Below are 13009 nucleotides of genomic sequence, written 5' to 3'. Positions count from 1 at the left end.
TGTTTTTGTGGTGAAATGGCTCCTCTGAATAGTGTGCTAGTTTGCTGTGTGACCCAAGCTTAAGCCCAGGCTCCACTGCATTGATAAAAACTCTGGTGCTGGGATCTTTTGTATGCCTTTCTCTAGCGAAAATAAAAGTAAATATTAGTAAAATTTGGGTGGGGGAAGATAGTATAATGGTTATGCAGACTTTCATGCCTCAGTCTTCAAAGTCCCAGGTTCAATCCCCCGCACCACCATAAATCAGAGCAGAGCAGTGCTCTGGAAAACAAAAACAAAAACAGTATTTCAAAGCTTACAGTATTACCCAAGATAAATAAAAAAAAAAAAAAGACATTCCAGGGAGGGGGACATAGCTTAATGGTTATGCAAAGAGACTCTCAAGAGGCTGCGAGGTCCCAGGTTCAATCTTCCACTCTATAAGCTAGAGCTAAGCAGTGCATGAATAAAACAAAAATGAATAAAACAAAATTTTTATTAGCTTTATTTATTGGATAGGGATAGCCAAAAATGGAGAGAAAAGGGGATGGTAGCTAGGGAGACAGAGACCCGCAGCCCTACTTCACTGGAAAACCTTCACCTCTGTAGGTGGGCTTGAACCTGGGGCCTTGTGTAAGGTGCGTGACATGTGCATTCAGCCAAGTGCAACGCCACCTGGCCCCCTGAATAAAGCTTTAAAAAGAAGAAACGGGGGGGGGGGCGGCGGCTTGGTGGCTTCGTCTGCAGGAGTCTGAGGCTGGGCCCAGGAGCGGCGCGGGGAGGCGCGGGAAGCCAGCGCCCCGCACCAGCAGAAAGCACCTGCTCCCCAGCCGCCGCCCCCACCGGCCGCCAGGCAACTCTGTGCGGCTGCGCGAGCCCCGGCGCTCCAGGCCCCGCCCCCGGCTAACCACGCCCACCCGCCAGACTCCGCTCGCGCCGTGGCCCCGCCCCGGAAGCGGAAGTGGCGTGCACGCCGAGGCGCCGGAGGCGGGCAGAGCGGCCGGGGGGGGGGGCGGGGCCAGGCGGCGGCGTCCAGGTGAGAGTCCGCGCTGCGCCCTCCTCGGACCCCGGCCCCGCGCCCTGTGCTCCGCCCTGCCCGTCACTCCGCCCGGCCCCGGCCCCGGTGTCCCTGACCCCTGGTCCGGACCCTGTCCCCTCGCCCTGTCTGACTCCTTTACAATTTGCAGAGAGGGTTTCCATTTCCTGGAGGCGGCGGGCGGGGCGGGCGGGGCGGGCCGAGACAGACGACGCCGGCAGCCCTGCTTCAGCGCTCAAAGCTCCCCTGCCGGCAGTGGGGACCGGGGCTCGAACCCGGGTCCTCGTGCCCTGCGGTGTGTGCCGCGCCCCCGCCCCCAGCTCCTCACCCGGCCCCTGACCCTTCACCCCCGACCCCCCGCCCCCGGCCCCTCACCCCCGACCCCTCGCCCCCGGCCCCTCGCCCCCGGCCCCTCGCCCCCGACCCCCACCCCCGGCCCCTCGCCCCCGACCCCTCGCCCCCGGCCCCTCGCCCCCGGCCCCTCACCCCCGACCCCCACCCCCGGCCCCTCGCCCCCGACCCCCTCGCCCCCGGCCCCTCGCCCCCGGCCCCTCACCCCCGACCCCCACCCCCGGCCCCTCACCCCCCGACCCCCGACCCCCACCCCCGGCCCCTCGCCCCCGACCCCTCACCCCCGAACCCTCATCCCCGGCCCCTCGCCCCCGACCCCTCACCCCCGACCCCCACCCCCGGCCCCTCACCCCCGGCCCCTCGCCCCCGGCCCCTCACCCCCGACCCCCACCCCCGGCCCCTCGCCCCCGACCCCTCACCCCCGACCCCTCATCCCCGGCCCCTCGCCCCCGACCCCTCACCCCCCGAACCCTCATCCCCGGCCCCTCGCCTCCGACCCCTCGCCCCCGACCCCTCACCCCCGACCCTTCATCCCCGGCCCCTCACCCCCGACCCCTCGCCCCCGACCCCCACCCCCGACCCCCCACCCCCCGACCCCCCACCCCCGGCCCCTCACCCCGGCCCCTCGCCCCCGACCCCTCACCCCCGACCCCCCACCCCCGACCCCCCACAGGGCGGCGCCATGAGCCCTCGTCCCCGAGCGCGGCACTGAGACAGCGCGGCCGCCATGAGGACCACCAAGGTGTACAAGCTGGTCATCCACAAGAAGGGCTTCGGGGGCAGCGGTCAGTACCGGCCGGCCGCGGGGTCGGGCTGGGTCCGCCTGGGGCGGCAGGTGCCGTGCAGAGGCCCGAGCCCGAGACTGAGCCGGACGGCGCCGCCGGGGGGGGGGGGGGGGGGGGGGGGGGGGGGGGGCGCACGACGCCCCCTGGTGGACACTCCACGTGGTGGACACTCCTGGTGGACATCACTTCGTGGTGGACACTCCCATGTGCTGGACACCCCTCCTGGTGGACATCACTTCCTGGTGGACACCCCCCCCCCCGTGGACGCCCCTTCTTGGTGGACACCCCCTGGTGGATGTTCCCTGGTGGACGCCCCTTCTTAGTGGACACCCTGTGGTGGACACCCCCACCCCCGTGGACGCCCCTTCTTGGTGGAAGCCCCCCCATGGACGCCCCCCCCATGGACGCCCCCCTCGTGGCGCCTCCTGCCTGCGGTTTCTACTGCCCGGGGCGTCCTCTGAAGCGGCCTGTCAGGGCTGAGGTCCGCGTCTGGCGGGTGACAAGCGGCCGTGGGCAGGGAGAGCCCCGTCCCCTGGCCGGTGTTAGGGTGTTGGGGGACCTGGGGCCGCGGAGGGGCTGCAGCGCCGTCCCCTCGCCGGGCGCTCGGGGCAGGAGGGGGCCCCTGCAGCGCCCTGCCCGCTCCAGCGCCCTCTCTCGCAGACGACGAGCTGGTCGTGAACCCCAAGGTGTTTCCTCACGTGAAGCTGGGCGACGTCGTAGAGATCGCGCACCCCAGCGACGAGTACAGGTGAGCGGGTGGGAGGAGGGCTGCGACGTGCCGGCTCGCCTCTCCCCGTCCCCCGCGGCTCCCCAGTGCCGGCCCGGGGTCCCCCCGGGATTCTGTTGTGCTCAGTGTCCGCACCCGTGTCTGTCTGTCTGTCTGTCTGTCTGTCTTGCAGCCCCCTGCTGCTGCAAGTCAAGTCGCTGAAGGAGGATTTACAGAAAGGTAGGGACGGCCCGTCCCGGCCGGGGGTGTCTGCGCTGTCGAGGTCCGGGCCTCCCCTGCCGGGCTGACCTCCCTCCACCACTGCGCTGAGTTTAGAGAAACTCGGCCGCTTTCTCGTCGTGCCCTCGACGCCGTGGCCTGTCTTGTTCTCGGCGGGGACCAGGGAGTGAAGCCCAGGTCCCAGCCTCACAGCAGCGCGTTCGTGGTGTGTCCTTGGAGGAGAGACACCTCGAGCCGCCTCCCCTGTGCGCCCCGAGTGGCGCCGGGCTCCCAAACGCTACGTGGCTGTCACTGCTGGGTGTCACCGCTGCAGTCCGACTCTCCGAGGTGGCGGGATGGATGCAGGTAGACAGACAGACAGACAGACAGACAGACACACCGCAGCACCGGGCGGCTAGGTAGATGTTAGAGACCACGCCCCCGCCAGGGCTGCAGCACAGAGCAGGGTCCGTCCGGTGAGCCTCCCGGCAGCTCCCCCGTGAAGCTTTCTGTTTCAGGTTCCTTTTGTGCCGGTGGAGCGCCAGCTGGTGCTCGGTGCCTGCACTGCTTCGTGGTTTCCAGGGGCCGAGTGTGTGCGTGTGTGAGAGAGAGACACGCACAGAAGAGGGTGTGTGGTGAGGGAGGCGCCTGCAGCACAGCTGGCTGCTGTCAGCCTCTTCTGCAGGGAGGACCAGGCACTTGAACCCTGCTCCTCATTCGGGGTGACGTGTGTACCCCGCTAGGCGCCACCCCTCGAGCCCCCTTCTCTAGAGAGGCCTGTGTGCGTGTTCACGTGCGCACGTGGGTTTCCTCTGAGGTCGTTGTCGGAGTCCGCCGTTCCTGGCAGCCGTTTTCTCCATCTTTTAAAAATATGTATTTATTCCATTTTGTTGCCCTTGTTTTGTTGTTGTCGTTGTTGGCTAGGACAGAGAGAAATGGAGAGAGGAGGGGAAGGCAGAGAGGGGGAGAGAAACACAGAGACACACACTTTCCCTAGTTTTTAAGTTCACTTACAAATATTCCATTTAGAAAGCTAGTACATTTTAATAAGCACTTTAAGGGTACCAGGTTTGCTAGTTCATTTAAGTAAAGCAGACTTTTCTTTAAATAGCTCTTTACAACCCAAATCCTCTCGAGAGGTCAGCAGCATTTATACACTTAAGACCAGAGCCCTTCTCTCTTCCAGAGACCGTCAGCGTGGACCAGACCGTGACCCAGGTGTTCCGGCTGAGGCCCTACCAGGACGTCTACGTGAACGTGGTGGACCCCAAGGTGCGCACGTGCTGGGCTCATTTGTGCTTGGCGCTCTGAAGAGACGGTCTCTGTGGGGATGGTGGGGCCGTCTCTTAACAGTGGAGGAAGAGACCTAGCTGGAGCGTCACCCTCGCGTGCGGAATGCCAGACCTGGGGCCTCACGCTTGCAACTCCAGCATTTTAGCTGCTACCCCCTCCCCGCACCGTGTGTGTGTGTGTGTGTGTGTGTGTGTGTGTGTTATTTACTGGGTAGGACAGAGAAATTGAAAGGTGAGGGGAGATAGGGAGAGAGACAGGGAGACACCTGCAGCCCTGTTTCACTGCTTGTGAAGCTTCCCCCTGTAGTTGGGGACTGGAGTCTTGAACCCGGGTCTTTGTGCACTGTGACACGTGCTCCCAGCCCCTTACGTTTCTCTGTCCATTCTCACTGTCCCTCCAGAGCTGACGTAGTGGTAGGTAGCAGCCGCTGAAGGACGCTGGTAACACCAGCCATATCACCCTGTGGCTGGTGTCCAGGGCACCTTGCGCCCAGCGCCCTGTGACAGACTGGGGTCCTGCTTGCCTGGGGGCTGGCTCCCCGGAGGCCTCCTGCAGACGGCTCCTTGCCGAACAGGTAGAGGGGCAGAGAAGTCACATGGGCGTCGGGCTCTTCCCCCAGGATGTGAGCCTGGACCTGGTGGAGTTGACCTTCAAGGACCAGTACATCGGCCGCGGGGACATGTGGCGGCTGAAGAAAAGCCTGGTGAGGAGCACCCCTCAGCCCAGTCAGCATCTGGGACGGGGGGGGGGTCTTCTGAAGGAAAGCCTGGTGAGGAGCGCCCCTCAGCCCAGTCAGCATCTGGGACGGGGGGGGGGGGGGGTCTTCTGAAGGAAAGCCTGGTGAGCACCCCTCAGCCCAGTCAGCATCTGGGGCCCGGGGGAGGGGGGGGAGGCCGCTGTGGTCATGGCGTGACTCTCCTGTCCTCTTCTCGGAGTTTCTCTATTTTCGTTTTGTGTCTTGTCACAAGACTTAGCCAGCACTTCAGAGTTGGGAGGGAGAGTCCACTTGAGTGGGACTTTTGTTTTCAAGTTTTCATTTGCCTGGCTGTGCTCCGCGTGCTGAGAGACCGGTTAGCTGCCGTGTCCAGGTGTGGAGGTGCCCGAAGTCTTAGTAACTTTCCTCACCGGAGCGCTGCTCAGCTTGGCTGACGGCGGTGTGGGGATTGAACCTGGGGCCTGGGAGTCTGCGGGACCGCTGCCGTCCATCTCCCTGCCCCTTAGCCTCTTGAGTGTCGTGAAGCAGCGAGGACAGCCAGACTGGCTGGGTTCCATGTCTGCATGGCCATGAAGTGAGGGCCGAGCGCCCCGCACTCGGTGTGAGAGACAGGCTGAAGGGCTCTGCCCGCCGCAGGCTCTCCCGGGGCCCAGGCTCGGTTCCCGCACCGCACTCTGGGTGTCGGCAGAGGCTGAGGGCGCCCGAGCTCCGCGAGTCCTGGCCTCGGCCTCAGTGCGTGTTGACGGCCCCGCAGGTCAGCACGTGTGCCTACGTCACTCAGAAGGTGGAGTTCGCCGGCATCAGGTGGGTGTCCCTGCCGGGGTGGCGTCTGCTCTGAGCCCCAGGGCTCCTTCAGTCACAGCACCGCTGAGAGGAGCAGAAAGAACGAGCGGCCCCGCGTCTCCGGTTCTGAGCCGGGTGGAGGTAGTTGGAGCCGCCAGGTCTCTCTGGAGGTGTGGACTCCTGACTGCAGCTGGGGGTTCGAGTCCGGCTGTGTGGAGACCGCAGGGACAGCATGGGGACGCGTGCTGGTGCCTCCCTGCTCTGTGCCGCTCCTACACGACTCTTAACTATTCGTTCACGAGAAAGGAGGAGAGAGAGAGAGGGAGCCAGGCATCGCTCTGGTACACGTGCTGCTGGGGATTGAACTCGGGAGGGACCTCATGCTTGAGACCCAGTGCCTTATCCACTGGGCCGGCTCCGGGACCACTTCTACGTGACTCTTGCTAAGAGATGGACTTCTTGTTTTTGCCATTACTGAGGGAGAGAGGAGGAGAGAAGCAGAGTGTCACTCTGCCAGGGATTGAACTCGGGACCTCCTGCTTGAGAGTCCAGTGCTCGGCCCGACCTCCTGGCCTTTGGGCCGTGAGCAGCACTCGCTGGCCTGGTCACCCGGCCTTGCTGTAGTGTCACTCTAACAGCTGTGTGTGTGTGTGTCTGTCCTGCAGGGCACAGGCTGGAGAGCTGTGTGTCCTGTGTGTCTGTCTGTCTTGCAGGGCGCAGGCTGGAGAGCTGTGTGTCATGTGTGTGTGTGTCTGTCTGTCTTGCAGGGCGCAGGCTGGAGAGCTGTGTGTCATGTGTGTGTCTGTCTGTCTTGCAGGGCACAGGCTGGAGAGATGTGTGTCATGTGTGTGTGTGTCTGTCTGTCTTGCAGGGCGCAGGCTGGAGAGCTGTGTGTCATGTGTGTGTCTGTCTGTCTTGCAGGGCACAGGCTGGAGAGATGTGTGTCATGTGTGTGTGTGTCTGTCTGTCTTGCAGGGTGCAGGCTGGAGAGCTGTGTGTCATGTGTGTGTTTCTGTCTGTCTTGCAGGGCGCAGACTGGAGAGCTGTGTGTCGTGTGTGTGTGTCTGTCTGTCTTGCAGGGCGCAGGCTGGAGAGCTGTGTGTCATGTGTGTGTGTCTGTCTGTCTTGCAGGGCGCAGGCTGGAGAGCTGTGGGTGAAGAATGAGAAGGTCATGTGTGGCTACATCAGTGAGGACACCAGGGTGAGAGTGAAGAAGCCTCTTCGGGAGTTTGCTTCCTCCCTGCCTTCCGTCTAAACCCTGCAGTGCAGAAACAGGAGAAAGCGCGCCCAGTGGAGCGCATAGCTCACTGTGGGAGAGGCCCTGGGTGGTGCCAGTGGAGCTCCAGGGGTGGCAGAGTGGTGCGGACGGGTCTCTGCTCTCTGTCTCTCCTTTCTCCTCACTGCCCTGCAAAGAAGCAGAAGGGCAAAGAGGACTGGGCCGGTGGCTGCTCAGACACCAGGCACCTGTGAGGCACAGGGGTCACCCCGAAGGTCTTTGTCCTCTCCTGTGAGCTGTCTCGGCCCTTCTTTTCCTCCTCCTTTCCCCTCCCTCTCTCCGTCTCCTTTATTTTTATTGTTTTGCCAGAGCACTGCTCAGTTGTGGCTTATGGGGTGCGGGGGATTGAACCTGGGACTTTGGAGCTTCAGGCATGAGAGTCTCTTTCCAGAACCACTATGCCATCCACTCCTTCCCTCTCTCCTTCCTTCCCTCCTTTCTTTGATTGTGGAAAGAGCAGACACCTGTCCACTGTACCCTATTGACCACTTGGAGACATGCCGGTCAGTGTGCTGGCTGTTTACGTTGCTGGGAGACGCATCCATGCAGTGTGTGTGGCTCACAGAGCCAAAACCCCATTCCCAGTTTTACTGTTGTTGTTTTTTTAATTTTAATAGATTTATTTGTTATTGGATAGAGACAGAGAGAAATTGAGAGAGAAGGGGAGGTAGAGAGGAAGAGAGACAGAGAGACACCTGTAGACCTGCTTCACCGCCTGTGAAGTGACTCTCCTGCAGGTGGGGAGCCAGGGGCTCGAACCGGGATCCTAACCGGTCCTTGCACATTGCGCCACATGCGCTTAACTTGGTGCACTACCAGATCGCTTTGGTGGGGATTGAACTCAGCCTTACACTCGTGTAAACACGTCCAGCACTCGATCCCCTGTGCCACCTCCTGGGAGACCCCGCTGGTTTTAAGGCAGTCATGTTTCTGTCCGTCTTAGGTGGTGTTCCGGTCGACGTCGGCTATGGTTTACATATTCATTCAGATGAGCTGTGAAATGTGGGACTTCGATATTTACGGTACGGTTCCCGCCTGCTGGCGTGACCGCGCCTGGTTGGGGGGGGTTGCTGGTTCTCGTAAACGCTTGCTGGTCGCCACAGCTGCGTCCTGCGGTCAGCAGATTCGCACGCTTGAGCATCTAAGGCTCTGTCTGCTACGCCACCTCCCAGGCCCCCAAGTCGACACTTTCTCAGTGTTTTTCATTTCCCTTCCTGTCCTGTGGGACATGCTGTATGTGCCTCTTTTGTCATGCTGTCACGTGAGGAGCAGGGTGCGTGGCAGCTGCCGTGGGCGTGGCTACTCAGCACGTGCAGGTTCCTGGCGACATGGGACTTCCTGCTGTGGGCTGTCCCTTGACGACCCCTTTGGACAATGTCACTCAAAGTAGCACAGTCCCCAGGTCACCTCCTAGCCCCTTCAGCGTCCACAATCCTGTGGTCGCTTGGAGTAGTCCTTGGAACCCTCCACCCCGAGCTCCCACTGGGCCAGGCAGGTACTAAGTTTGAGGACACGTCTGATTGGAGCTGCATTTGCACTTGTGGCTCTGGAGGGCTTGTCTTAGAGTAAGCCTGGGCCTGTTCCTTCTCAGTTCTCCCAGAAGGAACTCGGCCAGGAGCCAGGTGGCCTTGACCTGCTGTCTGCTTCTCTGCAGGGGATCTGTATTTCGAGAAGGCGGTGAACGGCTTCCTTGCTGATCTCTTCACCAAATGGAAGGTAGTAGTCTCATGCAGGAAGATCTCAGTGGAGATCAGAAAAATTTTTTAAATTTATTTTCCCTTTTGTTGGCCTTGTTGCTTTTTTATTGTTGTTGTAGTTGTTGTTGTTGTTGTTGTTATTGATGTCATTGTTGGCTAGGACAGAGAGAAATTGAGAGAGGAGAGGAAGACGGGGGGAGAAAGACAGACACCTGCAGACCTGCTTCACCGCCTGTGAAGCGATCCCCCTGCAGGGGGCTGGGGGCTCGAACCCGGATCCGTATGCCGGCCCTTGCACTTGGCGTCACCTATCTATGCTTAACCCACGGCGCTACCGCCCTACTCTGGAGATCAGAAAATTATGTTGTGTCTGGCCAGGGAGACAGCACAGTGGTTCTGCAAAAGACTCCCACACTGGAGATATCAGAAGTCCCAGGTTCAGTCCCCAGCACCACTATGAGCCAGAGCTGAGCGGCACTCTGTTTAAAAATAAGAAGGAAAAATTACGCTGTGTCTATTAAACTGCGGTAATTGAGGTGTCTTAACTAAAACTGAATAGAACTTTTACTCTGACTTACATGAGAAGTTTTCTTATTATTTGCTATATTTATTTATAAATATGTGATAAAGATAGTCAGAAATTGAGAGGGAAGGGGGAGGATAGAGAAGGAGAAAGACACCCACAGCCCTGCTTCACCACCTGTGAAGCTTTCTCCCCTGCAGGTGGGGACCAGGGGCTGAAACCTGGGTGCTTGTGCCCTGTAACGTGTGTGCTCAACCAGGTGCGCCACCACCCGGCCCACAGAAGTCTTCTTGACTAGTGAGGGAGAGGGAGAAAGAGGACTAGAGCATCACTCTGGCACACGTGATGCTGGGGAGCAAGCTTGGGACCGCATTCTGAAGAGTCCAGTGGCTTTATCCATTGTGCTACTAGGCCATAAAAAAATAGCTCACGATTGACTGACTGAGGTGTGGGGGGAGAGCCAGAGCTTCGCGCCACACGAGCAGTGCCCGAGGCTGCCGGGGGCCTGCTCTTGTGTCCCGGTCCGCCACGGCCTGCATCTCAGGAGAGAGCCAGACTCGCTGCGTCTTCCTGCTCATGCCTAGGAGAAGAACTGTAGCCACGAAGTGACGGTGGTCCTGTTTTCCAGAACATTCTATGATGCGAAATCTCTTGGTGAGTGAGGCTTTCTGCTTTGTTGCCCCTCAGCCTGCGCCGTCTGAGCCCGTTTCCTGGGTTTGGGGTGGCGGGGTGAGCACAGCCTGCCAGCCGCTGCGGGGAGCGGAGCCCCTGGGGTGCGTCTTCAGGTCAGCTCCATCTGCTTGTGGTTATCGTCACTTCTTTTGGGGAGCCAGTGCCCGCCCGGGGTGGGGGCCGAGAGACTGGGCCTGTCCCGGGGGCTCCACGCCATGTTCTCCTTCAGACGAGTTTCCCGAGAGCAGCCGGGGCTCCATCCGGCAGGACCATGCGGGGCACTTCTACGAAGACTTCTACAAGTATGTCGGGGCTGCACTGCCTTTTTGTTTGTTTTTTTAATCGTTCTCTATCTGATAGAAAAAGCCAGAAATTGGGAGGAACGGGTAGATAGAGAAGGAGACAGACACCTGCGGCACTGCTTCACCACTTGTGAAGCTTTTCCCTTTCAGGTGGGGACCGGGGTCTTGAACCCGGGTCCTTGCGCACTGTAACACGTGCGCTCGACCAGGTGCGCCCCCGCCCGGCCCCGGCTGTGCTGTGTTGCCGTCACGCTGCCCTCTCCCAACAAAGAGCCTTTTTATTGTGGGCAGATTTGGGTTTTACTGCAGGGCCACGAAGGGGCTGTCGTGTGTACCCTCGCTTGGTGTGAGTGTCTCCGTCTCTCGTCTCCGGCCCCACGTGCCGTTTGTTGAAACCCTGAAGGGACAGTACAGGCCTTTAGTTTCCATCGGTGGGTCTGCTTAGCGCTTTGTCTGGTTGAGGATCCAGTCCAGGACCCCACACTGCATTTGGACTTTTCTGTTTTGATTTGTTTACTAATTTTTTACTTTGGATAGAGACAGAAAATTTGAGAGGGTGGCCTGGGAGGTGGCACCATGGATAAAGCACTGGACTCTCAAGCATGAGGTCCTGGGTTCAGTCCCCAGCAGCACATGTACCAGAGTGATGTCTAGTTCTTTTTGTCTCCTTTCTAAGAAATAAATAAAAAAAAAAATATTTTTTTTAAAAAGAAAAAATTGGAGAGGGAAGAGGGAGAGACAGAAAGGGAGACATACCTACAGCCTTGTTTCACTGCTTATGAGGCTGCCCCCCTGCAGGTGGGGACTGGAGGCTTGAACCCAGGTTTATTTTTATTTTTTAATTTTTTTTTGAACCCAAGTTCTTGTCCCAGCCTGGCATTCAGACTTTACCATGACTTTTCATTATGGAAGGCTCAGAGATTTATAGCAAAGAACGACAAGTATGATGGACCTTCCTCCATCACCTGCCTCTAGCAGGCATTTCACGAAGCTACTTTATAAATTACCTTGGTTTATTTTAGATTTTATTTATGGGGGCTGTGCAGTAGCACAGCGGGTTAAGTGCACATGGCGCAAAGCAAAAGGACCGGCATAAGGATCCTGGTTCGAGCCTCCGGCTCCCCACCTGCAGGGGAGTCGCTTCACAGGTGGTGAGGCAGGTTTGCAGGTGTCTGTCTTTCTCTCCTCTCTCTGTCTTCCTCTCCCCTTTCAATTTCTCTCTGTCCTATCCAACAACAACAGCAGCAGCAGTAACAACAACAGCCACAACAACAAGGGCAACAAAATGGAAAAATGGCCATGAGGAGCAGTGGATTTGTAGTGCAGGCACCGAGCCCCAGCAGTAACCCTGGAGGCAAAAAATACATATATTTGTTCATGAGAAAGGAGGAGAGAGAGAAAGAACCAGACATCACTCTGGTACATGTGCTGCTGGGGATTAAACTGGGGAACCTCATGCTTGAGAGCCCAGTGCTTTATCCACTGTGCCTCCTCCTAGACCACAGTCACCCTGTTTTATTATAAAGCTTACCAAGTAAAAAGTTCACATTCTACGAAATGTGTGAGTAAAGGCATCTGATGCATCTGATGCAGAATCTATACCTAATTAACTTGGTGCATTGCTGGCTGGATGTTTGGCAGCCTTGCACGTGACTAGGCAAAGTCACAGCCACAGGATGGCGGGTGTTCTCAGTGCTTGTCGTGTGTCCCACCTGGTAGGGACTCAGGGCATACATGGCAGGAAGTGCAAGGACCGGCTCAAGGATCCCGGTTTGAGCCCTGGCTCCCCACCTGCAGGGGGTTCGCCTCACAAGTGAAGCAGGTCTGCAGGTGTCTGTCTTCCCTTTGATTTTTCTCTGTCCTATCTGATAGTAATAACAATAATACTAAGAACAACAACACTAATAATAGCAACAGCAACGATTAAAAAAAACCCAAGGGAAACAAATTGGAAAAAAAAACTTTATTCTAGGGCTGTCCAGGGGCGTACCTGTTTGAATGTAAGTGTTACAGTGTACAGGGACCTGGGCTCACACCTCCAGTCCTACTTGCAGGGGGATAAGCTTTACGAGTGGTGAAGCAGGGCTGCAGGTGTCTCTCTGTCTCTCCCCATCTCCCCATCCCCTCTCAGTTTCTCTCTGTCTGTATCCAGTGAATATATTTAAGAGTACATTAGAAGTTTATTTTATGTGCCGCACATGGGAGAGAGTTTCACCTGAGACGCACACAGAGAGGGAGGGAAAGCTAGAGCTCCGCTCTGGTCCATGTGGCATCAGGAATGGAACTGGGAGCCTTAGACTGGCAAGCCCGTCACTCTGCCAGCTGAGCTGTTTCCCGGGCACCATGAGCAGCTTGACACTAATGTTCACATAGTTGTAGACGGTCCATAAGGCCTTTTTGAGTTTGCATTTCCTTGCTGATGGGTTCTAAGCTCACCTGACACTGTGAGTCACTGCTCTGATGGGACCCCTGTCTCCCGGGCTCCCCCTGCTCCCGGATGCCCCGGGCCCACCACCCTCCGTGGCCTTGACCTGCCCGTGCTGACCCTTCCAGGGTGGTGGTACAGAATGAGAGGAGGGAGGAGTGGACTTCGCTGCTGGTCACCATCAAGAAGCTTTTCATTCAGTACCCAGTGCTGGTGCGGCTGGAGCAGGCAGGTACTGTGGGTGTCG

General features: G+C 58.6%; 1 protein-coding gene across 4 annotated transcripts in view; it reads left to right on the top strand.

Annotated features, from left to right (window-relative positions):
- The first annotated feature begins 969 nt into the window (after nucleotides 1-969).
- The window catches only part of DEPDC5 (DEP domain containing 5, GATOR1 subcomplex subunit), a 35605-nt gene continuing 23565 nt past the window's right edge, over nucleotides 970-13009 (top strand). For 2 of the 4 annotated variants that reach the window (XR_009550352.1, XM_060192745.1), the window contains exons 1-13: nucleotides 970-1015; nucleotides 2040-2151; nucleotides 2812-2899; nucleotides 3051-3097; nucleotides 4263-4348; nucleotides 4989-5072; nucleotides 5839-5888; nucleotides 6999-7068; nucleotides 8087-8165; nucleotides 8798-8859; nucleotides 9948-10017; nucleotides 10265-10337; nucleotides 12891-12994. Coding sequence is in view for 3 of the 4 variants with exons in the window: in XM_060192745.1 (XP_060048728.1) it covers nucleotides 2094-2151; nucleotides 2812-2899; nucleotides 3051-3097; nucleotides 4263-4348; nucleotides 4989-5072; nucleotides 5839-5888; nucleotides 6999-7068; nucleotides 8087-8165; nucleotides 8798-8859; nucleotides 9948-10017; nucleotides 10265-10337; nucleotides 12891-12994 (871 nt within the window). In the remaining variant the exon portion in view is untranslated. The remainder of the gene's footprint in view (nucleotides 1016-2039; nucleotides 2152-2811; nucleotides 2900-3050; nucleotides 3098-4262; nucleotides 4349-4988; nucleotides 5073-5838; nucleotides 5889-6998; nucleotides 7069-8086; nucleotides 8166-8797; nucleotides 8860-9947; nucleotides 10018-10264; nucleotides 10338-12890; nucleotides 12995-13009) is intronic. The other 2 variants (XM_060192744.1, XM_060192743.1) reach the window with 1 other exon arrangement.

This window comes from Erinaceus europaeus, chromosome 6, assembly GCF_950295315.1.
Source record: "Erinaceus europaeus chromosome 6, mEriEur2.1, whole genome shotgun sequence".
Taxonomy (NCBI): Eukaryota; Metazoa; Chordata; class Mammalia; order Eulipotyphla; family Erinaceidae; genus Erinaceus; species Erinaceus europaeus.
Note: the sequence above shows the minus strand (reverse complement) of the source record. Positions and strands in the feature narration are given on the sequence as shown.